The sequence below is a fragment of the Pseudochaenichthys georgianus genome, unplaced genomic scaffold (genome assembly GCF_902827115.2).
Source record: "Pseudochaenichthys georgianus unplaced genomic scaffold, fPseGeo1.2 scaffold_267_arrow_ctg1, whole genome shotgun sequence".
Lineage (NCBI taxonomy): Eukaryota > Metazoa > Chordata > Actinopteri > Perciformes > Channichthyidae > Pseudochaenichthys > Pseudochaenichthys georgianus.
The window spans coordinates 607,549-633,461 of record NW_027262956.1 but is presented as its reverse complement, the minus strand read 5'-3'; the positions used below and the strand labels follow the sequence as shown (position 1 = coordinate 633,461).

At 43.2% G+C, this 25,913-nt stretch overlaps 1 protein-coding gene across 3 annotated transcripts in view; it reads left to right on the top strand.

The window, feature by feature from the left end:
- LOC117442092 (uncharacterized) overlaps positions 1–25,790 on the top strand; it is a 31,301-nt gene extending 5,511 nt beyond the window's left edge. For 2 of the 3 annotated variants that reach the window (XM_071202350.1, XM_071202349.1), the window contains 11 exons: positions 2,023–2,258; positions 2,362–2,424; positions 6,757–6,842; positions 9,757–9,921; positions 13,453–13,525; positions 17,731–17,835; positions 18,185–18,359; positions 22,371–22,606; positions 22,710–22,772; positions 24,517–24,602; positions 25,531–25,790. In XM_071202350.1, the coding sequence (XP_071058451.1) occupies positions 2,023–2,258; positions 2,362–2,424; positions 6,757–6,842; positions 9,757–9,921; positions 13,453–13,525; positions 17,731–17,835; positions 18,185–18,359; positions 22,371–22,606; positions 22,710–22,772; positions 24,517–24,602; positions 25,531–25,662 (1,420 nt within the window). In that variant the 3' untranslated portion in view covers positions 25,663–25,790. The remainder of the gene's footprint in view (positions 1–2,022; positions 2,259–2,361; positions 2,425–6,756; positions 6,843–9,756; positions 9,922–13,452; positions 13,526–17,730; positions 17,836–18,184; positions 18,360–22,370; positions 22,607–22,709; positions 22,773–24,516; positions 24,603–25,530) is intronic. The other variant, XM_034078095.2, reaches the window with a different exon arrangement.
- The last annotated feature ends 123 nt before the right edge of the window (positions 25,791–25,913 follow it).

Below are 25,913 nucleotides of genomic sequence, written 5' to 3'. Positions count from 1 at the left end.
TTAAACTAGATTTATCACCAGATCTGAAAACCGGAATCACCTTCGCGATTTTCATTTCATTTGGAAAAATACCTCGTTGGAACGATTTATTGCATATATTTACTAGGGGGGCTACAATTCTTGGTGCGACTTGTTTAACAATATTCAGACTAAGTCCTAAATAATCTTTGGACTGTTTACTGTGTTGAGTATTAACAACATCAAGCAGTTCACTTTCTGTAATTGGGTTCAGGAACACACTCTGTTGGTTGCAGCTCTTCAGGAAGTCATCCTCTTTAGATGAAGCTGGTGTCCCTCAGGGGCCACTGTCAGGGCCACTCATTAAAGCTATTTGCAACATCCGTTGGGGTTTTTCCTGCGGTTTGGAATTTCTTGAATTCATTTCTGTTGTCAGTTCTTTTCTTCTTAATTATGCTATGTGTTAGCTTCCAAGTGGTTTTCATATCTCCTATGGCATTTTCTAATGTTTCAGAGAAGTATCGTTTTTCACAGTTTCTAAGGATTGTAGTCAATTTGTTTTTATACAATTTATAACGGCTTTCATCTTCAGTGCTTTTACTTTTCAAAAGTGTCCTATAGAGTGCATGTTTCTTACAGCAAGCGTTTTTCAGTCCACGAGTGAACCAGGTTTTGAGTCATTATTATTCCTGTTGATTTTGTCACTATTTGCATTAAGGCTACGGGCATTAAAGTGTATTAATGAAAACCCATTAATAGCTTTACGTTCTAAGTTAAAAAGTGTTTCACTATAGTAGCAGCAGTAGTTGGTAAGATTCCTGAAGAAAGTAGAGTCTGGGTCAATGTGGGAATCGAAGCAGTTCTGTCTTAGAGATGTAGATCCTTAGAGTTCACCCGGTCTCTGTGGTCACTGGGACTGGGTGATTTGAGTCCACACACCGAGGTAAGTTCATGACTGATCATACAATACAGAGGATTGATTTTAACACACAGGACAAAATACAAAACTGAATATAACGGATTATTATCGAATGGTCGATGGAACTTTTGACTCGCGCTTAATAAATGAAGTGAGGGAAAATAGTGCATAGATATAATTGCATTATTTGTCAATACTTTAGCGGGAGCAATATTCTTATCCTCAGTGTAGAGAAGTCCTGTCCTTCACAATCGATACTTTCCCTTCTATTGTTTTGATGAATATTTGACAGTCCCTGGTCCAGGTAGCTTCGATGTGTTCCTCTTCCTCAGGTCTCTCGCAGTTCTTGCGATATCCGCGTTCCTGTTCGTGAGGTGCTCGTTAACGTAGATTCCGGTCCCTTTCAGTTTCTTGGCGTTTCTCATGATACGAGCTTTTGTCTTTCTGCTCACAAGTGTTGTGATCACCTTGGAATCCACTTTCCGACGGCTTCTAAGTGCGTGGCAGATCTCAATCTCCTCAGACTTCAGGTACACGCCACGATCGTTAAGTGCCTCGAGCACCTGTGCTTCGACCGAATCATGTGCGTCTCCGTCTGGAGAAGGCGCAGAATCTCCTTCCTGGGAGTATGGTTTTATGATTTTTAATCCGGTCACGATAACATCCTCTTTTCGGGTGTGTTGTTCAAGCTCCTCGATCCTTCTCTCCAGCGTGACAATCTTCTCGTCTTTTTCCTTCATTATCCTCTCCATGCTTCCGATCGTTTCCAGCAGTTTTTTAATTGTTATGCTGTCATCCTTTCGGGTCTTATTTAAGTCACTTATATCCTTGGTAATACTGGATAGAGCGTCCTTAATTTCTAGGAGATCAGGATTCGCCCGTGTCGCCATCTTTTTTTGATTTGATTGTGAAAGAAGGGTGGGGGGCACAGCAGGTGTAGTGGTACAGGCCAGCTTCTTGATGTGTTCAAGCTAAGGACCCAGAATCAGCACTTTAGAGACTGGGCTATGATATGAGGAATGTCTGAAAGTCATGATCTGTTTGGTATTTTGAGCAAAACACATCGTAGACATGTTTTTTATATATTTGTATATATCTGAGACCCATAATGTATGCCTAAAAATAGTTTTGTTTTTTCGGACCAGCCCGCAGGAGTTGGCCACGCCCCCCGCTATGATGTCACTGGGCAGAGCCACGCCCCCTGATGTGGTGTCACTTGGTGGAGCCACGCCCCCCGCTGTGATGTCACTGGGCGGAGTCAGGAGGTGGAGCCTCTGCAGCGAGGAGGAGACCCTGACCAATCCAAACCTAACTATCATCATAAGCCCCACCCCCACACGTGACACCTCTGACATCATCGAGCAGGAGGCGGGAGATCCAGGTGAGGTGTTCAGGGACGTCGGGAAATTACCTTTTCTCGTTTTCTGTTTTTTCTTGAATTCATTATTAAATCAACCGTTTTTTTAATTCCTTTTTTGTTCCAGGATCATTAGACCCCCCCGCCTCTTCCTCTTCTCCTCTGACGGAAACACAATACCCCCCTCCAGGTCATTATTATCAATTAACACCTTTACGTCATTTCTAATGCAACCAATGGACGTACATCTTGCTCACTTATTATACAAAATCCTCTTCTTCATGTCTCTTCCACGTCAACATGTGTCCCCTCTTCTTCATGTCTCTTCTACATCAACATGTGTCCCCTCTTCTTCATGTCTCTTCTACATCACATGTGTCCCCTCTTCTACATCAACATGTGTCCCCTCTTCTTCATGTCTCTTCTCCATCAACATGTGTCCCCTCTTCTTCATGTCTCTTCTCCATCAACATGTGTCCCCTCTTCTTCATGTCTCTTCTCCATCAACATGTGTCCCCTCTTCTTCATGTCTCTTCTTCATCAACATGTGTCCCCTCTTCTCCGTGTCCCCTCTTCTTCATGTCTCTTCTACATCAACATGTGTCCCCTCTTCTCCATGTCTCTTCTCCATCAACATGTGTCCCCTCTTCTACATCAACATGTGTCCCCTCTTCTTCATGTCTCTTCTACATCAGCATGTGTCCCCTCTTCTCCATGTCTCTTCTACATCAACATATGTCCCCTCTTCTCCATGTCTCTTCTACATCAACATGTGTCCCCTCTTCTTCATGTCTCTTCTACATCAGCATGTGTCCCCTCTTCTCCATGTCTCTTCTACATCAACATATGTCCCCTCTTCTCCATGTCTCTTCTACATCAACATGTGTCCCCTCTTCTTCATGTCTCTTCTACATCAACATGTGTCCCCTCTTCTCCACGTCTCTTCTACATCAACATGTGTCCCCTCTTCTCCATGTCTCTTCTACATCAACATTTGTCCCCTCTTCTTCATGTCTCTTCTACATCAACATGTGTCCCCTCTTCTCCATGTCTCTTCTACATCAACATTTGTCCCCTCTTCTACATCAACATGTGTCCCCTCTTCTCCATGTCTCTTCTACATCAACATGTGTCCCCTCTTCTTCATGTCTCTTCTACATCAACATGTGTCCCCTCTTCTTCATGTCTCTTCTACATCAACATTTGTCCCCTCTTCTTCATGTCTCTTCTACATCAACACGTGTCCCCTCTTCTCCATGTCTCTTCTACATCAACATGTGTCCCCTCTTCTCCATGTCTCTTCTACATCAACATGTGTCCCCTCTTCTCCATGTCTCTTCTACATCAACATGTGTCCCCTCTTCTCCATGTCTCTTCTACATCAACATGTGTCCCCTCTTCTCCATGTCTCTTCTACATCAACATGTGTCCCCTCTTCTCCATGTCTCTTCTACATCAACATGTGTCCCCTCTTCTTCATGTCTCTTCTACATCAACATTTGTCCCCTCTTCTCCATGTCTCTTCTACATCAACATGTGTCCCCTCTTCTTCATGTCTCTTCTACATCAACATTTGTCCCCTCTTCTTCATGTCTCTTCTACATCAACATGTGTCCCCTCTTCTCCATGTCTCTTCTACATCAACATGTGTCCCCTCTTCTTCATGTCTCTTCTACATCAACATTTGTCCCCTCTTCTTCATGTCTCTTCTACATCAACATGTGTCCCCTCTTCTTCATGTCTCTTCTACATCAACATTTGTCCCCTCTTCTTCATGTCTCTTCTACATCAACATGTGTCCCCTCTTCTCCATGTCTCTTCTACATCAACATGTGTCCCCTCTTCTTCATGTCTCTTCTACATCAACAAGTGTCCCCTCTTCTTCATGTCTCTTCTACATCAACATGTGTCCCCTCTTCTCCACGTCTCTTCTACATCAACATGTGTCCCCTCTTCTTCATGTCTCTTCTACATCAACATGTGTCCCCTCTTCTTCATGTCTCTTCTACATCAACATGTGTCCCCTCTTCTTCGTGTCTCTTCTACATCAACATGTGTCCCCTCTTCTTCATGTCTCTTCTACATCAACATGTGTCCCCTCTTCTCCATGTCTCTTCTACATCAACATGTGTCCCCTCTTCTTCACGTCTCTTCTACATCAACATGTGTCCCCTCTTCTCCATGTCTCTTCTCCATCAACATGTGTCCCCTCTTCTTCACGTCTCTTCTACATCAACATGTGTCCCCTCTTCTCCATGTCTCTTCTCCATCAACATGTGTCCCCTCTTCTTCATGTCTCTTCTACATCAACATGTGTCCCCTCTTCTTCATGTCTCTTCTACATCAACATGTGTCCCCTCTTCTTCATGTCTCTACATCAACATGTGTCCCCTCTTCTCCATGTCTCTTCTACATCAACATGTGTCCCCTCTTCTTCATGTCTCTTCTACATCAACATGTGTCCCCTCTTCTCCATGTCTCTTCTCCATCAACATGTGTCCCCTCTTCTTCATGTCTCTTCTACATCAACATGTGTCCCCTCTTCTCCATGTCTCTTCTCCATCAACATGTGTCCCCTCTTCTTCATGTCTCTTCTACATCAACATGTGTCCCCTCTTCTTCATGTCTCTTCTACATCAACATGTGTCCCCTCTTCTTCGTGTCTCTTCTACATCAACATGTGTCCCCTCTTCTTCATGTCTCTTCTACATCAACATGTGTCCCCTCTTCTCCGTGTCTCTTCTACATCAACATGTGTCCCCTCTTCTTCATGTCTCTTCTACATCAACATGTGTCCCCTCTTCTTCATGTCTCTTCTACATCAACATGTGTCCCCTCTTCTTCGTGTCTCTTCTACATCAACATGTGTCCCCTCTTCTTCATGTCTCTTCTACATCAACATGTGTCCCCTCTTCTCCGTGTCTCTTCTACATCAACATGTGTCCCCTCTTCTTCATGTCTCTTCTACATCAACATGTGTCCCCTCTTCTTCATGTCTCTTCTACATCAACATGTGTCCCCTCTTCTTCATGTCTCTACATCAACATGTGTCCCCTCTTCTTCATGTCTCTACATCAACATGTGTCCCCTCTTCTTCATGTCTCTACATCAACATGTGTCCCCTCTTCTCCATGTCTCTTCTACATCAACATGTGTCCCCTCTTCTTCATGTCTCTTCTACATCAACATGTGTCCCCTCTTCTCCATGTCTCTTCTCCATCAACATGTGTCCCCCTCTTCTTCATGTCTCTTCTACATCAACATGTGTCCCCTCTTCTTCATGTCTCTTCTACATCAACATTTGTCCCCTCTTCTCCATGTCTCTTCTACATCAACATGTGTCCCCTCTTCTTCATGTCTCTTCTACATCAACATGTGTCCCCTCTTCTCCATGTCTCTTCTCCATCAACATGTGTCCCCTCTTCTTCATGTCTCTTCTACATCAACATGTGTCCCCTCTTCTTCATGTCTCTTCTACATCAACATTTGTCCCCTCTTCTCCATGTCTCTTCTACATCAACATGTGTCCCCTCTTCTCCGTGTCTCTTCTACATCAACATGTGTCCCCTCTTCTTCATGTCTCTTCTACATCAACATGTGTCCCCTCTTCTTCATGTCTCTTCTACATCAACATGTGTCCCCTCTTCTTCATGTCTCTACATCAACATGTGTCCCCTCTTCTTCATGTCTCTACATCAACATGTGTCCCCTCTTCTCCATGTCTCTTCTACATCAACATGTGTCCCCTCTTCTTCATGTCTCTTCTACATCAACATGTGTCCCCTCTTCTCCATGTCTCTTCTCCATCAACATGTGTCCCCTCTTCTTCATGTCTCTTCTACATCAACATGTGTCCCCTCTTCTTCATGTCTCTTCTACATCAACATTTGTCCCCTCTTCTCCATGTCTCTTCTACATCAACATGTGTCCCCTCTTCTTCATGTCTCTTCTACATCAACATGTGTCCCCTCTTCTTCATGTCTCTTCTACATCAACATGTGTCCCCTCTTCTCCATGTCTCTTCTACATCAACATGTGTCCCCTCTTCTTCATGTCTCTTCTACATCAACATGAAACATAAAAACCTGTCTGAAAATGAGCTGATCAGATTTTGGCCACTTGATGATGTCATAACGATGTTTTGTCTTGTGTAACCATTATTATGGGTAATGCTGCAATGATCTGTTTGGTGTTTCAGCCAATCAGAGACAGGCTCTGGATATATCTGAGAGCTGATATATTGATGAAGAGGAGGATACTAGGGGACCTTTAAGAGATTATAATTCATATTTAAATAAAAATGTGTAATTGTGATCAAGTTTGAGAGACTTGTGAGGAAAATAAAAAAGTTTCAAATATCTTACTCAGATCTTGTACTTCAGTAAAAGTAGAAGTACCAGAGTCTACGAATACTCTGTCCTGCATTCAAAATGTATCCTTGTTAAATAAAGATAAAATATATAAATAAATAAACGGTCTGGATTAGGATATAAATATTGATTATTGATGTGTTGTTCTGTAGTTGCCATGGTGATTCTGCTTCAGTGTCAGAGCGTTGCCATGGAGCTGCGGGAGGCGACGAGACGAGCCGTGCTGCTGCACCAGCAGGTACGAAGACACACCGAGTACCTGTACAGGTGTTACCTGGAGACAGGCTGAGCGTTGTCATGACACCCCACTGTTTCAAATAGAACAACAATATTCTGTTTTATCGTTAATGTCCTGTAACATAATCTTCCTGTGCCAGAATAATGCACTTGACCTCATCAAAGCTTTGTGATTGGCCGGCGTGACTGTGTCGGGGCGTGGCTGGTGGGCAGTGCATTAGTTAGCTGACGTTGTCCGTGGCAACAGGAGTGACAGTCTGCACACAAACAAGACCGCAATGGCAGAAGCAAAAAAGCCCAAAATATATAATGTTCACTCCGAGTGGGAGGATGATTATTTTTGTATCTATTCCAATTCAAAGTCCATCTGTCTCGTCTGCGATGCGAGCGCTGCTTTATCGAAGAAGGGTCATTTAGGAGCGGCATTTCAAAACTGCACAAACGCTACGAGACGGAACTCCCTCCTGATTCTGCCCTCCGCTCCAAAAGGGGAAGGGCCTGAGAGGACAGCTACAGGGGAGGGGCCTGAGAGGACGGCAAAAGGGGAGGGGCCTGAGATGACAGCTAAAGGGGAGGGGCCTGAGAGGACGGCAAAAGGGGAGGGGCCTGAGAGGACGGCAAAAGGGGAGGGGCCTGAGAGGACGGCTAAAGGGGAGGGGCCTGAGAGGACGGCTAAAGGGGAGGGGCCTGAGAGGACAGCTAAAGGGGAGGGGCCTGAGAGGACGGCAAAAGGGGAGGGGCCTGAGATGACAGCTAAAGGGGAGTGACCTGAGAGGACAGGTAAAGGGGAGGGGCCTGAGAGGACGGCTAAAGGGGGAGGGGCCTGAGAGGACAGCTAAATGCACAGCAGTCCATTTTCACCAGGCCCAACAACAAGAGCAAATCTGCTACCAGAGCATCTTATCGTGTCACGTTCTGGAGGAACACATGAAGTCTTTCAAAGACGGCGAAGTTGTGAAAGAAGCTTTCCTGGAGGCTGTGTAGCTTCAGATCTGAGTTGTCTTATTAGTAAGCCTAATTTATACTTTTGTAGCAACACTATTTTTATATAATGGCAAAGAAAGGGTTCTGAGTCCATTCTTTTTTCCCTGTGTCATATGTGGCAGCACTGTTCAATGCTTCTTGAAGACATCACCCACTGTAGTGACGTGTGCATAAACTCCAACTCTGTATCAACAACACTGTTGTGTAACTTCAGTTAAATACTTGTATGTGTGTAGATTAGAAAGAGGTAAGATAAAGGATCTGCAGTATTTTATGAAGTATTAATCGTACAAAGGTCAGTTCTATACAAGTAGAAGTGTGTGTTTACCTGGCAGTAGGCTGTCAGTAATGGCTACGCCTCTCTATCTGGACTGGTAGATCTCGGCAGACTGGGAACTTTAAAAGTAGCTCTCGGTTAAAAAAAGGTTGGGCACCCCTGGTCTAATACATCAAAGTCAACTTTATTGTCAATCGTTCAGTTTGTGTGTACAGAGAGATCGATATACAGAAGTACAAATATATAAAAATATGTATATCCTATATATTCAACAGACACATTTATACATATGCACACATTAAGACATAAATAAAAGCACAACAATCAATACATACAAAATAACAGTCACTTCAATATCTTCGGGATATATCTTATTCCAATGACTTGTCGACTCTCCTTGCACTATTTTAACTATCTCAGTGTCAAGGCGTTTGTTGTCATGTGTGACCTCGGGTCCTCACTGCAGCTGCTGAACAGCTGGAAGCCTTGAATCTCGAATCTTGAATCTTGAGACATTAGTGGAAATAATAACTGAAACTAAATGAATCAAATATTTAAAGAGGAAAATATGCTTTTGTCATGAACGGAAGAGCAATCGGCTGCTTGAGACATTCACCCCCGTGATTTGGAAAAATATATATATAAAAAAAGAATATCTCTCAGAATTTATATTTTTTAAGATCTGAGGAAAAAAATCTGGAATTGTTTCACAGAATTCTGGTAAAACGATTTCAAGATAAAGATAGCGAACTGTTTCACAAAATAATGTTTTAAATGTATATTTTATATTACAATAATAACTTGTATATCTGCATTTATATCAGTAATAATAATATCATTCTAAATTATTTATTTGTCAAGAACGTAAAAGGAATTGGGCTGCATGAGACAGTTTTGAGGGGCGAATGGAAAAAATGAATATTTTATTTGTTTTAAGTTCTTTGAGTTATGAGAAAAGAAGTCTGAAAAATATTTGACTTTAATCTGATTTTATTTTAAATATGTTTTTCTAAATGTAAAACACATTTTCAGATTTTTTTTCTCTAGAAAATCGAACTCACGATAAAGTTAGCTCAGGGGGTCCGCGGGGTCCTAAAAAGTATTAAAGGGCGTTTCCCAAGGTGTTACATGTTGTAGCTTGTTTTCAGTAAGTATATAAGTGGTCCAGAGAGGTCGTGTTCTGCAGTCTGCCTCAATGTAGTCATGGCGCAGGTGTGTGGTGTGATTCTGTAGTTTATTGATGGCATCCCGTTGGGTGTGACGTCATCTCAACAGGACATCGCCCGCTCACTGCTCGATAGCGAGAAGGCCCGTTTACGCCGGTTGCTAAACAGCATCGTTATGGGGAAATGCAAGTCTGCGTCCAAACGGTTGGAAGATAAGGAGGAAGGACAATCAATGCTGTATATAGTCAATGTGAGGTGAAGTGTGTCGCCAAGGTAACCGGTTAAAACTCCAAGTGGCGATGAGCTCTTAAAATGTATGGAAGGGTCTTCAAGAAGGTCTTGGCAGGTCTTCCATGTGACTCCAGGACTCCTGCCGATACCCTGAAGCTAACTGTTTCTCAAAATAATATTTAGAATTGATTGATATTACAATAATAAATCCCATATTTGCATTTATATAAATAATAATACTCTTATTGTCTCCTCAGCTCTCTGACGGCACTCAGCCTCCGCAGGTCGTCTCCGTCCTAAAGGGTGCGTTTGCTTTCGTTCTCTCGGAGCTGCAGGCGGTGCGAGGAGAGGACGAGGCGTCTCTTTCTCTAGTCGCTATGACCCCCAGGATCTCAGAGGAGAGCTGCGTCAGCAATTCATCGGTACACACAAAGTACACACACCTGACACACAAAGTACACACACCGGACACACAAAGTACACACACCGGACACACAAAGTACACACACCGGACACATAAAGTACACACACCGGACACACAAAGTACACACACCGGACACACAAAGTACACACACCGGACACACAAAGTACACACAAAGTACACACACCGGACACACAAAGTACACACACCGGACACACAAAGTACACACACCTGACACACAAAGTACACACACCTGACACACAAAGTACACACACCGGACACACAAAGTACACACACCGGACACACAAAGTACACACACCGGACACACAAAGTACACACACCGGACACACAAAGTACACACACCGGACACACAAAGTACACACACCGGACACACAAAGTACACACAAAGTACACACACCGGACACACAAAGTACACACACCGGACACACAAAGTACACACACCTGACACACAAAGTACACACACCTGACACACAAAGTACACACACCTGACACACAAAGTACACACACCGGACACACAAAGTACACACACCGGACACACAAAGTACACACACCGGACACACAAAGTACACACACCGGACACACAAAGTACACACACCGGACACACAAAGTACACACACCGGACACACAAAGTACACACACCTGACACACAAAGTACACACACCGGACACACAAAGTACACACACCTGACACACAAAGTACACACACCGGACACACAAAGTACACACATCGGACACACAAAGTACACACACCGGACACACAAAGTACACACACCTGACACACAAAGTACACACACCTGACACACAAAGTACACACACCGGATACACAAAGTACACACACCGGACACACAAAGTACACACACCGGACACACAAAGTACACGCACCTGACACACAAAGTACACACACCGGACACACAAAGTACACACACCGGACACACAAAGTACACACACCTGACACACAAAGTACACACACCGGATAAACAAAGTACACAGACCTTACACACCGGACACACAAAGTACACACACGAAGTACACACACCTGACACACAAAGTACACACACCTGACACACGAAGTACTCACAGTACACACACCGGACACATAAAGTACACACACGAAGTACACACACCTGCCACATGAAGTACACACACCTGACACACGAAGTATACAAAGTACACACACCTGACACACGAAGTACACACACCTGCCACACGAAGTATACACACCTGCCACACGAAGTACACACACCTGACACACGAAGTACACAAAGTACAAACACCTGACACACAAAGTACACACACCGGACACACGAAGTACACACACCGGACACACAAAGTACAAACACCCGACACACAAAGTACACACACCTGACACACGAAGTACACACACCTACCACACGAAGTACACACACCTGACACACGAAGTACACACACCGGACACACAAAGTACAAACACCTGACACACAAAGTACACACACAAAGTACACACACCGGACACACACCGGAAAAACAAAGTACACACACCTGCCACACGAAGTACACACACCGGACACACAAAGTACACACACGAAGTACACACACCTGACACACAAAGTACACACACCTGACACACGAAGTACACACACAAAGTACACACAAAGTACACACATCTGACACACAAAGTACACACACGAAGTACACACACCTGACACACGAAGTACCCAAAGTACACACACCGGACACATAAAGTACACACACGAAGTACACACACCTGCCACATGAAGTACACACACCGGACACACAAAGTACACACACCTGACACACGAAGTACACACACCTACCACACGAAGTACACACACCTGACACACGAAGTACACACACCGGACACACAAAGTACAAACACCTGACACACAAAGTACACACACAAAGTACACACACCGGACACACACCGGAAAAACAAAGTACACACACCTGCCACACGAAGTACACACACCGGACACACAAAGTACACACACGAAGTACACACACCTGACACACAAAGTACACACACCTGACACACGAAGTACACACACGAAGTACACACACCTGACACACAAAGTACACACATCTGACACACAAAGTACACACACGAAGTACACACACCTGACACACGAAGTACCCAAAGTACACACACCGGACACATAAAGTACACACACGAAGTACACACACCTGCCACATGAAGTACACACACCTGACACACGAAGTACACAAAGTACACACACCTGACACACGAAGTACACACACCTGACACACGAAGTACACAAAGTACACACACCGGACACACAAAGTACAAACACCTGACACACAAAGTACACACACCTGACACACAAAGTACACACACCTGACACACGAAGTACACACACCTGCCACACTAAGTACACACACCTGACACACAAAGTACACACACCGGACACACAAAGTACAAACACCTGACACACAAAGTACACACACAAAGTACACACACCGGACACACAAAGTACACACACACGAAGTACACACACCGGACACACCTGAGTACACACACCTGACCCACCTGAGTACACACACCTGACCCACCTGAGTACACACACCTGACCCACCTGAGTACACACACCGGACACACCTGAGTACACACACCGGACACACAAAGTACACACACCTGACCCACCTGAGTACACACACCGGACACACAAAGTACACACACCTGACCCACCTGAGTACACACACCTAAGTACACACACCGGACACACAAAGTACACACACGAAGTACACACACCTGACACACAAAGTACACACACCTGACACACGAAGTACCCAAAGTACACACACCGGACACATAAAGTACACACACGAAGTACACACACCTGCCACACGAAGTACACAAAGTACACACACCGGACACACAAAGTACAAACACCTGACACACAAAGTACACACACCGGACACACACAGTACACACACCGGACACACAAAGTACACACACCGGACACACAAAGTACACACACACGAAGTACACACACCTGACCCACCTGAGTACACACACCTGACCCACCTGAGTACACACACCTGACCCACCTGAGTACACACACCGGACACACGAAGTACACACACCTGAGTACACACACCGGACACACGAAGTACACACACCGGACACACAAAGTACACACACCGGACACACCTGAGTACACACACCGGACACACCTGAGTACACACACCGGACACACGAAGTACACACACCTGACACACGAAATACACACACCTGACACACACCTGAGTACACACACCGGACACACGAAGTACACACACCGGACACACAAAGTACACACACCGGACACACCTGAGTACACACACCGGACACACCTGAGTACACACACCGGACACACGAAGTACACACACCTGACACACGAAATACACACACCTGACACACACCTAAGTACACACACCGGACACACAAAGTACACACACCTGACCCACGGCACTAGCAGCCCCTGCAGAGCTAAATGTGGTGCGTTTGTTTTCAGGTGAGCTCGGACGCGAGCAGCGAGGCCAGCTGCTCTGAGTCCACCCAGAAAGAGACCAGCGTCAGCGGGGCCGGTGAGTCGCCTGTTCCTCATCTGTGATGACTTGTGAATTATTATTAATTATTGCGCGGTGAAGCCGTCAATTTGCAAGAATCTCCCTTGCTATTTCAGTTGTTGTTGTTGTTGTTGTTGTTGTTGTGCAGTAACATGCAGAACAATGAAGTAATGAATAAACAAGCGGAGCGTTCGAGGAGATCCCTTTCAACGTGCTGAATGTGCCGCATAATCTCAGACACATATTAGTCGTGAACTGCACCTTGCTTTAGTAGTAAACGAAGCAAAGTGCAGAGTAACGAAGCATGTGCCTCGTAACCACGTACTGCGCGAAAAAGAACCCACAAAGTCAAGTACGGAGTAATTTGCAAAGTTACCACTATGACATTAAAGAGCAACATGCACGGTACCGTTTAACGGGCAAAGTAATGGCGCGATAACGATTTTTTAAGGGTTGCGATTACATGTTCAGTCCAGGGCTCTCGACTAACTTTTTCACCATCCTCCCGGGACGTCCTTAAGCTCGAGCCCTGGTTCAGTCATTGCAACAGCGTGGATAGATGCGGATTCGTACCGGCTCACGTTGTTTAAAAGTTTAGATGTTCTTGTGACGCTGTCTTTGAAAGCCAATCAGCGGTGAGAATCTCAGCCTGTCGTCACTGACGGTGTTGAATCAGGAAACCCAACATTCGCTGTTAGCGGTTAGCACACAGAGCTCACTGCTCCTCATGTCTGATCAGAACAACAGGAGAAACATCAGTTTAGTGCAAACGTCTGTGGAGAACGCAGTCTTTATTTCTGTCTGGATGAAGTTGTTGTGGACGAAGCAGCTACGTGTTAGCTTAGCACGATCTCCATTCAGATTTTTTTTAAGTTTCTTGCCTGTCGTCTCCAAAAGCATGAATTAATTGTTTTTACTAACCGGTGTCATTATGTAGTTATTCCGGCATCATTTTGATACCTGTCACGGTAAAACATGTTTATTTTGTTGTTGTTGAAATCCACATGGAGATAAGCCCCGCCTCCTTGCCAACGCTTCTAGTTTGAGTGACACGAGTAAACACCCATGATGCTGCGGTGGTCAAACTCACGTGACTAATCTTCGCTGATTTACTAATTGTATTTGTATTGAGTCGTGCAAGTAGGTAGAAAGTAAAAAGGTAAAGTCATTCACAGAGTAACGTAGAGATTAATGCATGTACACGTTGGAGAGCGATGCTTGTTCGCCACGGAGTAAACGACAACTAAAGTTATGTACGGTGTTACGTTCCCTCCTAATCTAGGGGTACGAAGGGGAGTAACAAAACACAGAAATGACCAGGCACGAGAAAAAAGAGCAGAAACCAGAGATGGGGACTCGAGTTTGTGACTCGGACTCGAGTCGCACACACAAAGACTTCGGACTCGACTTGGACTCGTGTGTTGGGACCCGTGAACAATCATTATGTTTTCTATTTTTGGCGTGTTAAAGGTGGGGTAGGTAAGTTTGAGAAACCGGCTCGAGATCGCTAGAATTTGAAAATACACAACCGGAGAAAATCTGCCACTTCCTCACAGATCCCCTCCCCCAACACACACGACCGCGCACATGACCAATGAGGGCACGAGATAAGTTTGTGCCCCGATGGAAGGCTGACAGGCAGGTAGGCCGTCCAGCTACTTTAGTCGGGCCGGCTAAAATATTTGGTCGTGCTTTTTACAGGACTACGGCTTCCACAGATGCATTTTTTTTTAATGGATTTCTTGTCAAAGCACTTCAGATATTCATTGCTATCGGGATGTTAAGAGCATTCCATGGAATATAACAAAAAGTGTATCTCGAGCCGGTTTCTGAAACTTACCTACCCCACCTTCAACATTAACATTAACATCATGGTAACACCATGGCGACCAGCGGCACACCTGCGGCTGTATCGCTTGTAATTAGGTTCAACTACAAAAACTTCGAACAAAACGCCGGCGGCACCAACAAAAGGAGCGCACACTGCAAAGTCTGCAATATCAAAATCAAGGATGCTGGCGCAACAACGTCGAATTTCATCAGGCACTTGAAAACTCACCCGGAGAGGTCAGTCACATTAACGCATGGACGGTTAGCAAACATGTTTAGCTCAGCATCAGCTATGTAATGCTAACTTAGCTTGCTGCTAGCTTTGTAACTGAATATTTGAAAAGATGAGTGAATGTTTGCTTGTCACACTTGTTTGAGTTGAGTGGCGTTGACATCCAACTCTTGACATGACATAACAAGGTCGGTAACATTAATCATTACGTTCCGCTGCCACCATCTACTGGCTAACGTTAAACGTAGAAAAATACATAGTTACATACATAAATACATCTGTGGGTTTATAGGCAGGTTACAGGTTTATTGTTGACCACGTAACGTTAATGTTACAGGTTTATCAGGTTACCATGACACTGGGTTTGAGTGAGAGGATAGAGGAATATGTTTATTAATAGTAGACTTAAAAGATGTAATTAGAGACCCAGTGTAATTAAACAATACGGTTGCAGAGGTCAAATTTTAACATGTTTGTCCACTGGCCAAATGGCTAGCCGAGTGAATGTTGAAATGTTACCAGCCACTCAATAGATTGCCATTGTTATGTGTGGCTGGTGCGTGCAACATACAGTACCAGCCACGTGCACGATTCACCAGCATGTGGCTGGTAAATGGTGTTAACGGTAGATATCTCTTTTGGAACAGGTCATGTTTTAATATCACCAGTTCAGATATATTTCAGATAATATTGCAGCAATAGTTTTTTAGTTGCAAATGGCACAGAACAAATGTTTACTTTTAAGTACTTTTAACACAGTTTCCCTGCGGGGGATTAATAAAGTATTTGTGATTCTGAAGTGTTTTGCTTATAAGTTGTTTGCATTTAGCTAAAGTGTGATGTTTTTTCTCATTGCATTGCAATAGCCTGTTTTAAAGTGATCATATTGCAGGTCTCCCTTGAAAAAGAGATCTATGATCTCAATGGGACCAATCTGGTTAAATAAAGGTTTGAAATGAAATGAAATATAACAAACAACTAATCAGTACTGATGCTGTATGCTAATAGATATAGGAGTGATAATAACACAGTAAATGCTTTGAATTTCTTAGATATAGCTGTGCAGTATTCTGAACAGACTGGATAGCAGCAGACAATAGAAGGCTTATTACAACCAGAAGAGACATGAGACTTGACTTGGACTCGTGACCAAAGACTTGAGACTTGATCAAGTCTCACCCCACAAAGACTTGAGACTTGACTTGGACTCGTGACCAAAGACTTGAGACTTGACTTGGACTTGCAAAAAAAGACTTGTGAACATCTCTGGCGGAAACTGATCTTCTGAAGCCACAAAGGGAGGTTTAATTACAATGATGGACAAGCAGAAAACGGGCTCACCAGCCAACTTGCAAAGCAAATTAAGATACAAATATAATCAGGTCCCACACAGAGACACCATGCAGCAGCCAGCGGAGAAGGGGAGAGCGACTGCAGCTTTTCTCAGGTCCTTTATGGAGGGCCTGATTGGTGATTGGGAGCACCTGGAGGAGAAGCTGCAGCTGGAGGGAGAGGCTGCACCTGGAGACAATATAGAGGGAGCGAGAGAAAGACACACAAACACCCACTACGGCACGTAACATACGGAATAACATGAGTCATTTATGTAGGTGGAGATTCACCTAAAGAATACATTTCTCTAAATTACTATTTTTAACCAATCGTTACATGAAATCTTCGGAAAGTTCAATGCACAAAAAAAAGAGGCTCCAGGACGCTTCCCTGAGGGACTCCACGTTTAATTGAATCTTCAACACTTTATTCATATCGCAGCTTTTGAACAAATCCAAACTCACTTACGTGCTCGACAAGCCATTGAAACAGATGACACAAAACAGGGGGGAAAAGACGATGATAAAATAAGCATAAATATTGAAACACAAGACGAAGTGTGTGTGTGTGTGTGTGTGTGTGTGTGTGTGTGTGTGTGTGTGTGTGTGTGTGTGTGTGTGTGTGTGTGTGTGTGTGTGTGTGTGTGTGTGTGTGTGTGTGTGTGTGTGTGTGTGTGTGTGTGTGTGTGTGTGTGTGTGTGTGTGTGTGTGTGTGTGTGTGTGTGTGTGTGTGTGTGTGTGTGTGTGTGTGTGTGTGTGTGTGTGTGTGTGTGTGTGTGTGTGTGTGTGTGTGTGTGTGTGTGTGTGTGTGTGTGTGTGTGTGTGTGTAGTGCTTCACCGAAGAGCTTCCAGCATGATTTCCCATCAGTCTCTTCGCCGCCTCAAACGCAGACGACACACTGTGGTTCACGTCCAGTGCAGAGACATGCTGCAAGGTGTGTGTTTATGTGTGTGTGTGTGTGTGTGTGTGTGTGGTCACTCGGGTGTTTTGTCTTGGTTTTTCTCGGATTTTGTTCTGCCCTAAAACTCACGGAGGTCAAACTTGTGTTTTTTATCAAATGTGTGTTAGTGTCCAGGTGTGTATTCAGACACAGGTGTGGTTTTCACGATCAAGGTGTGTGTGTGGTGTTTACTCGTCAATATAACTCACATTAGTCCTTGTTGGTGTTTCACAATGTGATCACGTATTCTAAACGGTCACTCACTCACAGTGGGGGGTCTCACCTTTACCTGAGATTAAACCCATCCGCTTCTGATGTTTCTGGACTTCTTCTCCTTCTTCAGACGTCACCTCCAGGACTCTCAACCTCAGCCTGGGCTCGGCTGCCCAGCAGGGGGCGCCACGGCTCGGATACTTAGGGACCACGGCCAGCTCCAGGGCCAAAAAGGGCCAAGACCCCGCCTCTGAGGAGAAGGAGAACCTGGACCTCCAGAGCAGTGACCAGGACCAGACCTGCAGGTAACCCCAATAAGGATCTGTGCATTCGTATTAATATTAATCAAAATATTGTTTAAATATTTAGAGAAAAACGTTGGTCGAATATTATAAAATGTCTTACTTTTATTTATCGACTTGTTGTTTATTTTAAAGCTCTCTTATCATGCAAAATGCACTTTTCGATGTCTTTTCTACATCACCATGTGTCCCCGGTGTGTCCCTGTGTGTCCCGGTGTGTCCCCGGTCAGGAGACTCACAAAGTGTACGAAAACAAACCCCTCTCTCTCTTCCTCCGTACCCACATCTCTAAAAACGGGGAACTACGGAGCTGATCCAGATTTGCTGCGTCATGACCACATTACTAAAATGTGGGCGGGCTTTACCCCCACGGGCCAATCAGAATCGTTGCTGTCAGAAACAATGAGACGTGTTCTGGACGTAATATGGTCTGTGTTTACATTAGCATGCTAACACTCAGAGCTAACCTGTACTGGAGAGTGTGTGAAGAAGCAGGAAATCAAAAGGAAGTCACGTCGTGGTAAACCTGAGAGAGAGAAAGAGTTTGAGCTCCATCCTGTTTCAGAGAGGATAATGTTTGTAATTTTTTTTTTTTTTTTTTTTTAATTTATTCTACTAAAATCATACAAAAACAAAAATGTATCATTCATAAACACAAATGAACAAAATTAGTAGAAGCGGGAGGGCTGAAGCATAGTTTATGGGGAGTAGCCCTCCCATGCATCATCATTAGCATCAATATAATAATGAAAACTTATTTCGTCAAAAACGTATAGAAATGAAGGAGTACAAACAACAAATTGAAAACTGGATTTTTTTTAAAAAAATTAATAAAATAAAAGTTAGGGCAAGAAAAACAGTAAATGCATATATAAGTAATACTGGGAATATCAAATACTTGTTAGCTGGAGTAATCTGCAACACAACCAGTTAGGATGCCTGGTTGGGTATTTCCTGACTGTGGTTTGGAACTGCTTTTGAATGTTAGTAGGCATTTTGTTATGGGTGCATAATCAGTACTGTTTTAAGCTTAACTATATCAACACATTTGAATAGATTGAGTTTTTTAAATATGGCAGTTGTGTGTTCATATTTACCAACACCACAGACTATTCGTAATACTTTTTTTTTAGATGTTGTTATTTTTTGTAGATTTGTTGCGTACGTGTTTCCCCATATTTCGGAGCAGTAGTAAAGGTAAGGGATAAATAGACTGTAGAGTTCCGAGTATTTTTTCCTCGAATGTTCTTAGTAAGATACAAAATACCTATTGTTTTTGACAGTTTAGTTTGTACATCATTTATATGCTGCTTCCAGTTGAGTTTTTCATCAACAATGAGTCCTAAAAATGTACATGCGCCAACTTTCTCTATCTCAGTATTGTACATCCGTATAATAGTCATTTCTACTCTCAGACTTTGTATTGAATAACATTTTTGTTTTGGCCACTTTAAGGGATCATTTATTCACTGCAAACCAGTTGCATAGTATTTCTAATTCTGCATTAACAATTTTAACAAGATCACCAAGATGATGATGGGAGCAGAGAATGGTGGTATCATCGGCAAACAGAATGAATTTTAACATGTCTGAGGTGTTGATAATGTCATTAATATAAATCAGGAACAGTTTGGGACCTAACATTGATCCTTGAGGGACTCCACATGTTATAGGAAGATTGTTTGATTTCGCCTCGTCTATGTCCACATATCGTAGCCTATTTATCAGATAACTCTTGACCCATTCTTTGGCTCGACCCCTTATGCCGTAATGTTCTAATGTGTGCAGCAGGATGGCTCACAGTATCAAAAGCCTTTTTAAGGTCAATGAATATACCAGCTGTAATCATTTGTTTCTCAATGTTGTTGGTAATTTCTTAAACCAGTTCAATTCCTGCTGAAGAAGTAGAGTGCTTCTTCTGAAATCCATATTGGCTGGGGCACAGTGCATTAACTGTGTGAGGAAGGACTCCAGACGGTTGTTAAAGAATTTTTCCAGGATCTTTGAGAATTGTGGTCATAAAGAAATGGGTCTATAATTATTAAACTAGATTTATCACCAGATTTGAAAACGGAATCACCTTCGCGATTTTTGGAACGATTTATTGCATATATTTACTAGGGGGGCTACAATGCTTGGTGCGACTTGTTTAACAATATTCAGACTAAGTCCTAAATAATCTTTGGACTGTTTACTGTGTTGAGTATTAACAACATCAAGCAGTTCATTTTCTGTAATTGGGTTCAGGAACACACTCTGTTGGTTGCAGCTCTTCAGAAAGTCATCCTCTTTAGATGAAGCTGGTGTCCCTCAGGGGCCACTGTCAGGGCCACTCATTAACGCTATTTGCAACATCCGTTGGGGTTTTTCCTGCGGTTTGGAATTTCTTGAATTCATTTCTGTTGTCAGTTATTTTCTCCTTAATTATGCTATTTATTACCTTCCAAGTGGTTTTCATATCTCCTATGGCATTTTCTAAGGATTGTAGTCAATTTGTTTTTATACAATTTATAACGGCTTTCATCTTCAGTGCTTTTACTTTTCAAAAGTGTCCTATTATTATTATTATAGCATTTTTCTTACAGCAAGCGTTTTTCAGTCCACGAGTGAACCAGGGTTTGAGTCATTATTATTCCTGTTGATTTTGTCACTATTTGCATTAAGGCTACGGGCATTAAAGTGTATTAATGAAAACCCATTAATAGCTTTACGTTCTAAGTTTAAAAGTGTTTCACTGTAGTAGCAGCAGTAGTTGGTAAGATTCCTGAAGAAAGTAGAGTCTGGGTCAAGGTGGGAGTCGAAGCAGTTCTGTCTTAGAGATGTAGATCCTTAGAGTTCACCCGATCTCTGTGGTCACTGGCCGGGTGATTTGAGTCCACACATCGAGGTAAGTTCATGACTGATCATACAATACAGAGGATTGATTTTAACACACAGGACAAAATACAAAACTGAATATAACGGATTATTATCGAGTGGTCGATGGAACTTTTGACTCGCGCTTAATAAATGAAGTGAGGGAAAATAGTGCATAGATATAATTGCATTATTTGTCAATACTTTAGCGGGAGCAATATTCTTATCCTCAGAGTTCATTAAAGTGTAGAGAAGTCCTCACTGTCCTTCACAATCGATACTTTCCCTTCGTTTGTTTTGATGAATATTTGACAGTCCCTGGTCCAGGTAGCTTCGATGTGTTCCTCTTCCTCAGGTCTCTCGCAGTTCTTGCGATATCCGCGTTCCTGGTCGTGAGGTGCTCGTTAACGTAGATTCCGGTCCCTTTCAGTTTCTTGGCGTTTCTCATGATACGAGCTTTTGTCTTTCTGCTCACAAGTGTTGTGATCACCTTGGAATCCACTTTCCGACGGCTTCCAAGTGCGTGGCAGATCTCAATCTCCTCAGACTTCAGGTACACGCCACGATCGTTAAGTGCCTCGAGCACCTGTGCTTCGACCGAATCATGTGCGTCTCCGTCTGGAGAAGGCGCAGAATCTCCTTCCTGGGAATATGGTTTTATGATTTTTAATCCGGTCACGATAACATCCTCTTTTCGGGTGTGTTGTTCAAGCTCCTCGATCCTTCTCTCCAGCGTGACAATCTTCTCGTCTTTTTCCTTCATTATCCTCTCCATGCTTCCGATCGTTTCCAGCAGTTTTTGCTGTCATCCTTTCGGGTCTTATTTAAGTCACTTATATCCTTGGTAATACTGGATAGAGCGTCCTTAATTTCTAGGAGATCAGGATTCGCCCGTGTTGCCATCTTTTTTTGATTTGATTGTGAAAGAAGGGTGGGGGGCACAGCAGGTGTAGTGGTACAGGCCAGCTTCTTGATGTGTTCAAGCTAAGGACCCAGAATCAGCACTTTAGAGACTGGGCTATGATATGAGGAATGTCTGAAAGTCATGATCTGTTTGGTATTTTGAGCAAAACACATCGTAGACATGTTTTTTATATATTTGTATATATCTGAGACCCATAATGTATGCCTAAAAATAGTTTTGTTTTTTCGGACCAGCCCGCAGGAGTTGGCCACGCCCCCCGCTATGATGTCACTGGGCAGAGCCACGCCCCCTGATGTGGTGTCACTTGGTGGAGCCACGCCCCCCGCTGTGATGTCACTGGGCGGAGTCAGGAGGTGGAGCCTCTGCAGCGAGGAGGAGACCCTGACCAATCCAAACCTAACTATCATCATAAGCCCCACCCCCACACGTGACACCTCTGACATCATCGAGCAGGAGGCGGGAGATCCAGGTGAGGTGTTCAGGGACGTCGGGAAATTACCTTTTCTCGTTTTCTGTTTTTTCTTGAATTCATTATTAAATCAACCGTTTTTTTAATTCCTTTTTTGTTCCAGGATCATTAGACCCCCCCGCCTCTTCCTCTTCTCCTCTGACGGAAACACAATACCCCCCTCCAGGTCATTATTATCAATTAACACCTTTACGTCATTTCTAATGCAACCAATGGACGTACATCTTGCTCACTTATTATACAAAATCCTCTTCTTCATGTCTCTTCCACGTCAACATGTGTCCCCTCTTCTTCATGTCTCTTCTACATCAACATGTGTCCCCTCTTCTTCATGTCTCTTCTACATCAACATGTGTCCCCTCTTCTACATCAACATGTGTCCCCTCTTCTTCATGTCTCTTCTCCATCAACATGTGTCCCCTCTTCTTCATGTCTCTTCTCCATCAACATGTGTCCCCTCTTCTTCATGTCTCTTCTCCATCAACATGTGTCCCCTCTTCTTCATGTCTCTTCTTCATCAACATGTGTCCCCTCTTCTCCGTGTCCCCTCTTCTTCATGTCTCTTCTACATCAACATGTGTCCCCTCTTCTCCATGTCTCTTCTCCATCAACATGTGTCCCCTCTTCTCCATGTCTCCTCTACATCACCATGTGTCCCCTCTTCTTCATGTCTCTTCTACATCAACATGTGTCCCCTCTTATTCATTTCTCTTCTACATCAACATGTGTCCCCTCTTCTTCATGTCTCCTCTACATCAACATGTGTCCCCTCTTCTCCATGTTTCTTCTACATCAACATGTGTCCCCTCTTCTTCATGTCTCTTCTACATCAACATGTGTCCCCTCTTCTCCATGTCTCTTCTACATCAACATGTGTCCCCTCTTCTTCATGTCTCTTCTACATCAACATGTGTCCCCTCTTCTTCATGTCTCTTCTACATCAACATGTGTCCCCTCTTCTCCATGTCTCTTCTACATCAACATGTGTCCCCTCTTCTTCATGTCTCTTCTACATCAACATGTGTCCCCTCTTCTTCATGTCTCTTCTACATCAACATGTGTCCCCTCTTCTTCATGTCTCTTCTACATCAACATGTGTCCCCTCTTCTCCATGTCTCTTCTCCATCAACATGTGTCCCCTCTTCTCCATGTCTCCTCTACATCACCATGTGTCCCCTCTTCTTCATGTCTCTTCTACATCAACACGTGTCCCCTCTTCTTCATGTCTCTTCTACATCAACATGTGTCCCCCCTTCTTCATGTCTCTTCTACATCAACATGAAACATAAATGAAATCTGAAAATGAGCAGATTTTGCCCACTTTATGATGTCATAACGATGTGTTGTCTTGTGTAACCATTAGCCAATCAGCAACCAGGGTAACCCCCCCCCCCCCCCCCTTATCACCTGAATCTCCTCTAGAGCTCCATTGAGTTCTTTGTAACCAGATGTCTCTCAGAGGGGCGTGGGGGAGGGGCTCCTTATTTTCATCTAAAGTAACAGACAGAGAATCAGCACTTTGGAAACAGGGCTGAAACAGAGGGGATTATGGGTAATGCTGCAATGATCTGTTTGGTGTTTCAGCCAATCAGAGACAGGCTCTGGATATATCTGAGAGCTGATATATTGATGAAGAGGAGGATACTAGGGGACCTTTAAGAGATATTATAATTCATATTTAAATAAAAATGTGTAATTGTGATCAAGTTTGAGAGACTTGTGAGGAAAATAAAAAAGTTTCAAATATCTTACTCAGATCTTGTACTTCAGTAAAAGTAGAAGTACCAGAGTCTACGAATACTCTGTCCTGCATTCAAAATGTATCCTTGTTAAATAAAGATAAAATATATAAATAAATAAACGGTCTGGATTAGGATATAAATATTGATTATTGATGTGTTGTTCTGTAGTTGCCATGGTGATTCTGCTTCAGTGTCAGAGCGTTGCCATGGAGCTGCGGGAGGCGACGAGACGATCCGTGCTGCTGCACCAGCAGGTACGAAGACACACCGAGTACCTGTACAGGTGTTACCTGGAGACAGGCTGAGCGTTGTCATGACACCCCACTGTTTCAAGCCTAATTTATACTTTTGTAGCAACACTATTTTTATATAATGGCAAAGAAAGGGTTCAGAGTCTCTTCTTTGTTCCCTGTGTCATATGTGGCAGCACTGTTCAATGCTTCTTGAAGACATTACCCACTGTAGTGACGTGTGCATAAACTCCAACTCTGTATCAACAACACTGTTGTGTAACTTCAGTTAAATACTGTGTGTAGATTAGAAAGAGGTAAGATAAAGGATCTGCAGTATTTTATGAAGTATTAATCGTACAAAGGTCAGTTCTATACAAGTAGAAGTGTGTGTTTACCTGGCAGCAGGCTGTCAGTAATGGCTACGCCTCTATCTGGACTGGTAAAACGATTTCAAGATAAATATAGAGAACTGTTTCACAAAATAATGTTTTAAATGTATATTTTATATTACAATAATAACTTTTATATCTGCATTTATATCAGTAATAATAATATCATTCTAAATTATTTATTTGTCAAGAACGTAAAAGGAATTGGGCTGCATGAGACAGTTTTGAGGGGCGAATGGAAAAAATGAATATTTTATTTGTTTTAAGTTCTTTGAGTTATGAGAAAAGAAGTCTGAAAAATATTTGACGGTGAGGTGAAGTGTGTCGCCATGGTAACCGGTTAGAACTCCAAGTGGCGATGAGCTCTTAAAATGTATGGAAGGGTCTTAAAGAAGGTCTTGGCAGGTCTTCCATGTGACTCCAGGACTCCTGCCGATACCCTGAAGCTAACTGTTTCTCAAAATAATATTTTGAATTGATTGATATTACAATAATAAATCCCATATTTGCATTTATATAAATAATAATAATACTCTTATTGTCTCTTATTGTCTCCTCAGCTCTCTGACTGCACTCAGCCTCCGCAGGTCGTCTCCGTCCTAAAGGGTGCGTTTGAGGCGTCTCTTTCTCTGTTGGAGAAATACTCAGAGCTGCTGGTCCAGATGACCCGAGAGAAACTGGACCGGGTCTGAAACCAGAGAAACTGGGCCGGGTCTGAAACCAGAAATCAGTATTAAACCTGACGCACCTTACGTTTATGTGTTTTATGCCAGAATTGTGTTTTTAAATTACTATCACTGTGTTTGTTAATAAAGTTGTATATGTTTCTTAGTAAAAAAAAAAGTGTCTCATTTAATTCCAGATTTCAGATGTTAACATTTTTTTATGTACAAATATGTTCACACAATTATAACATTTAATCAGAAATAGTAGATTAAATAAG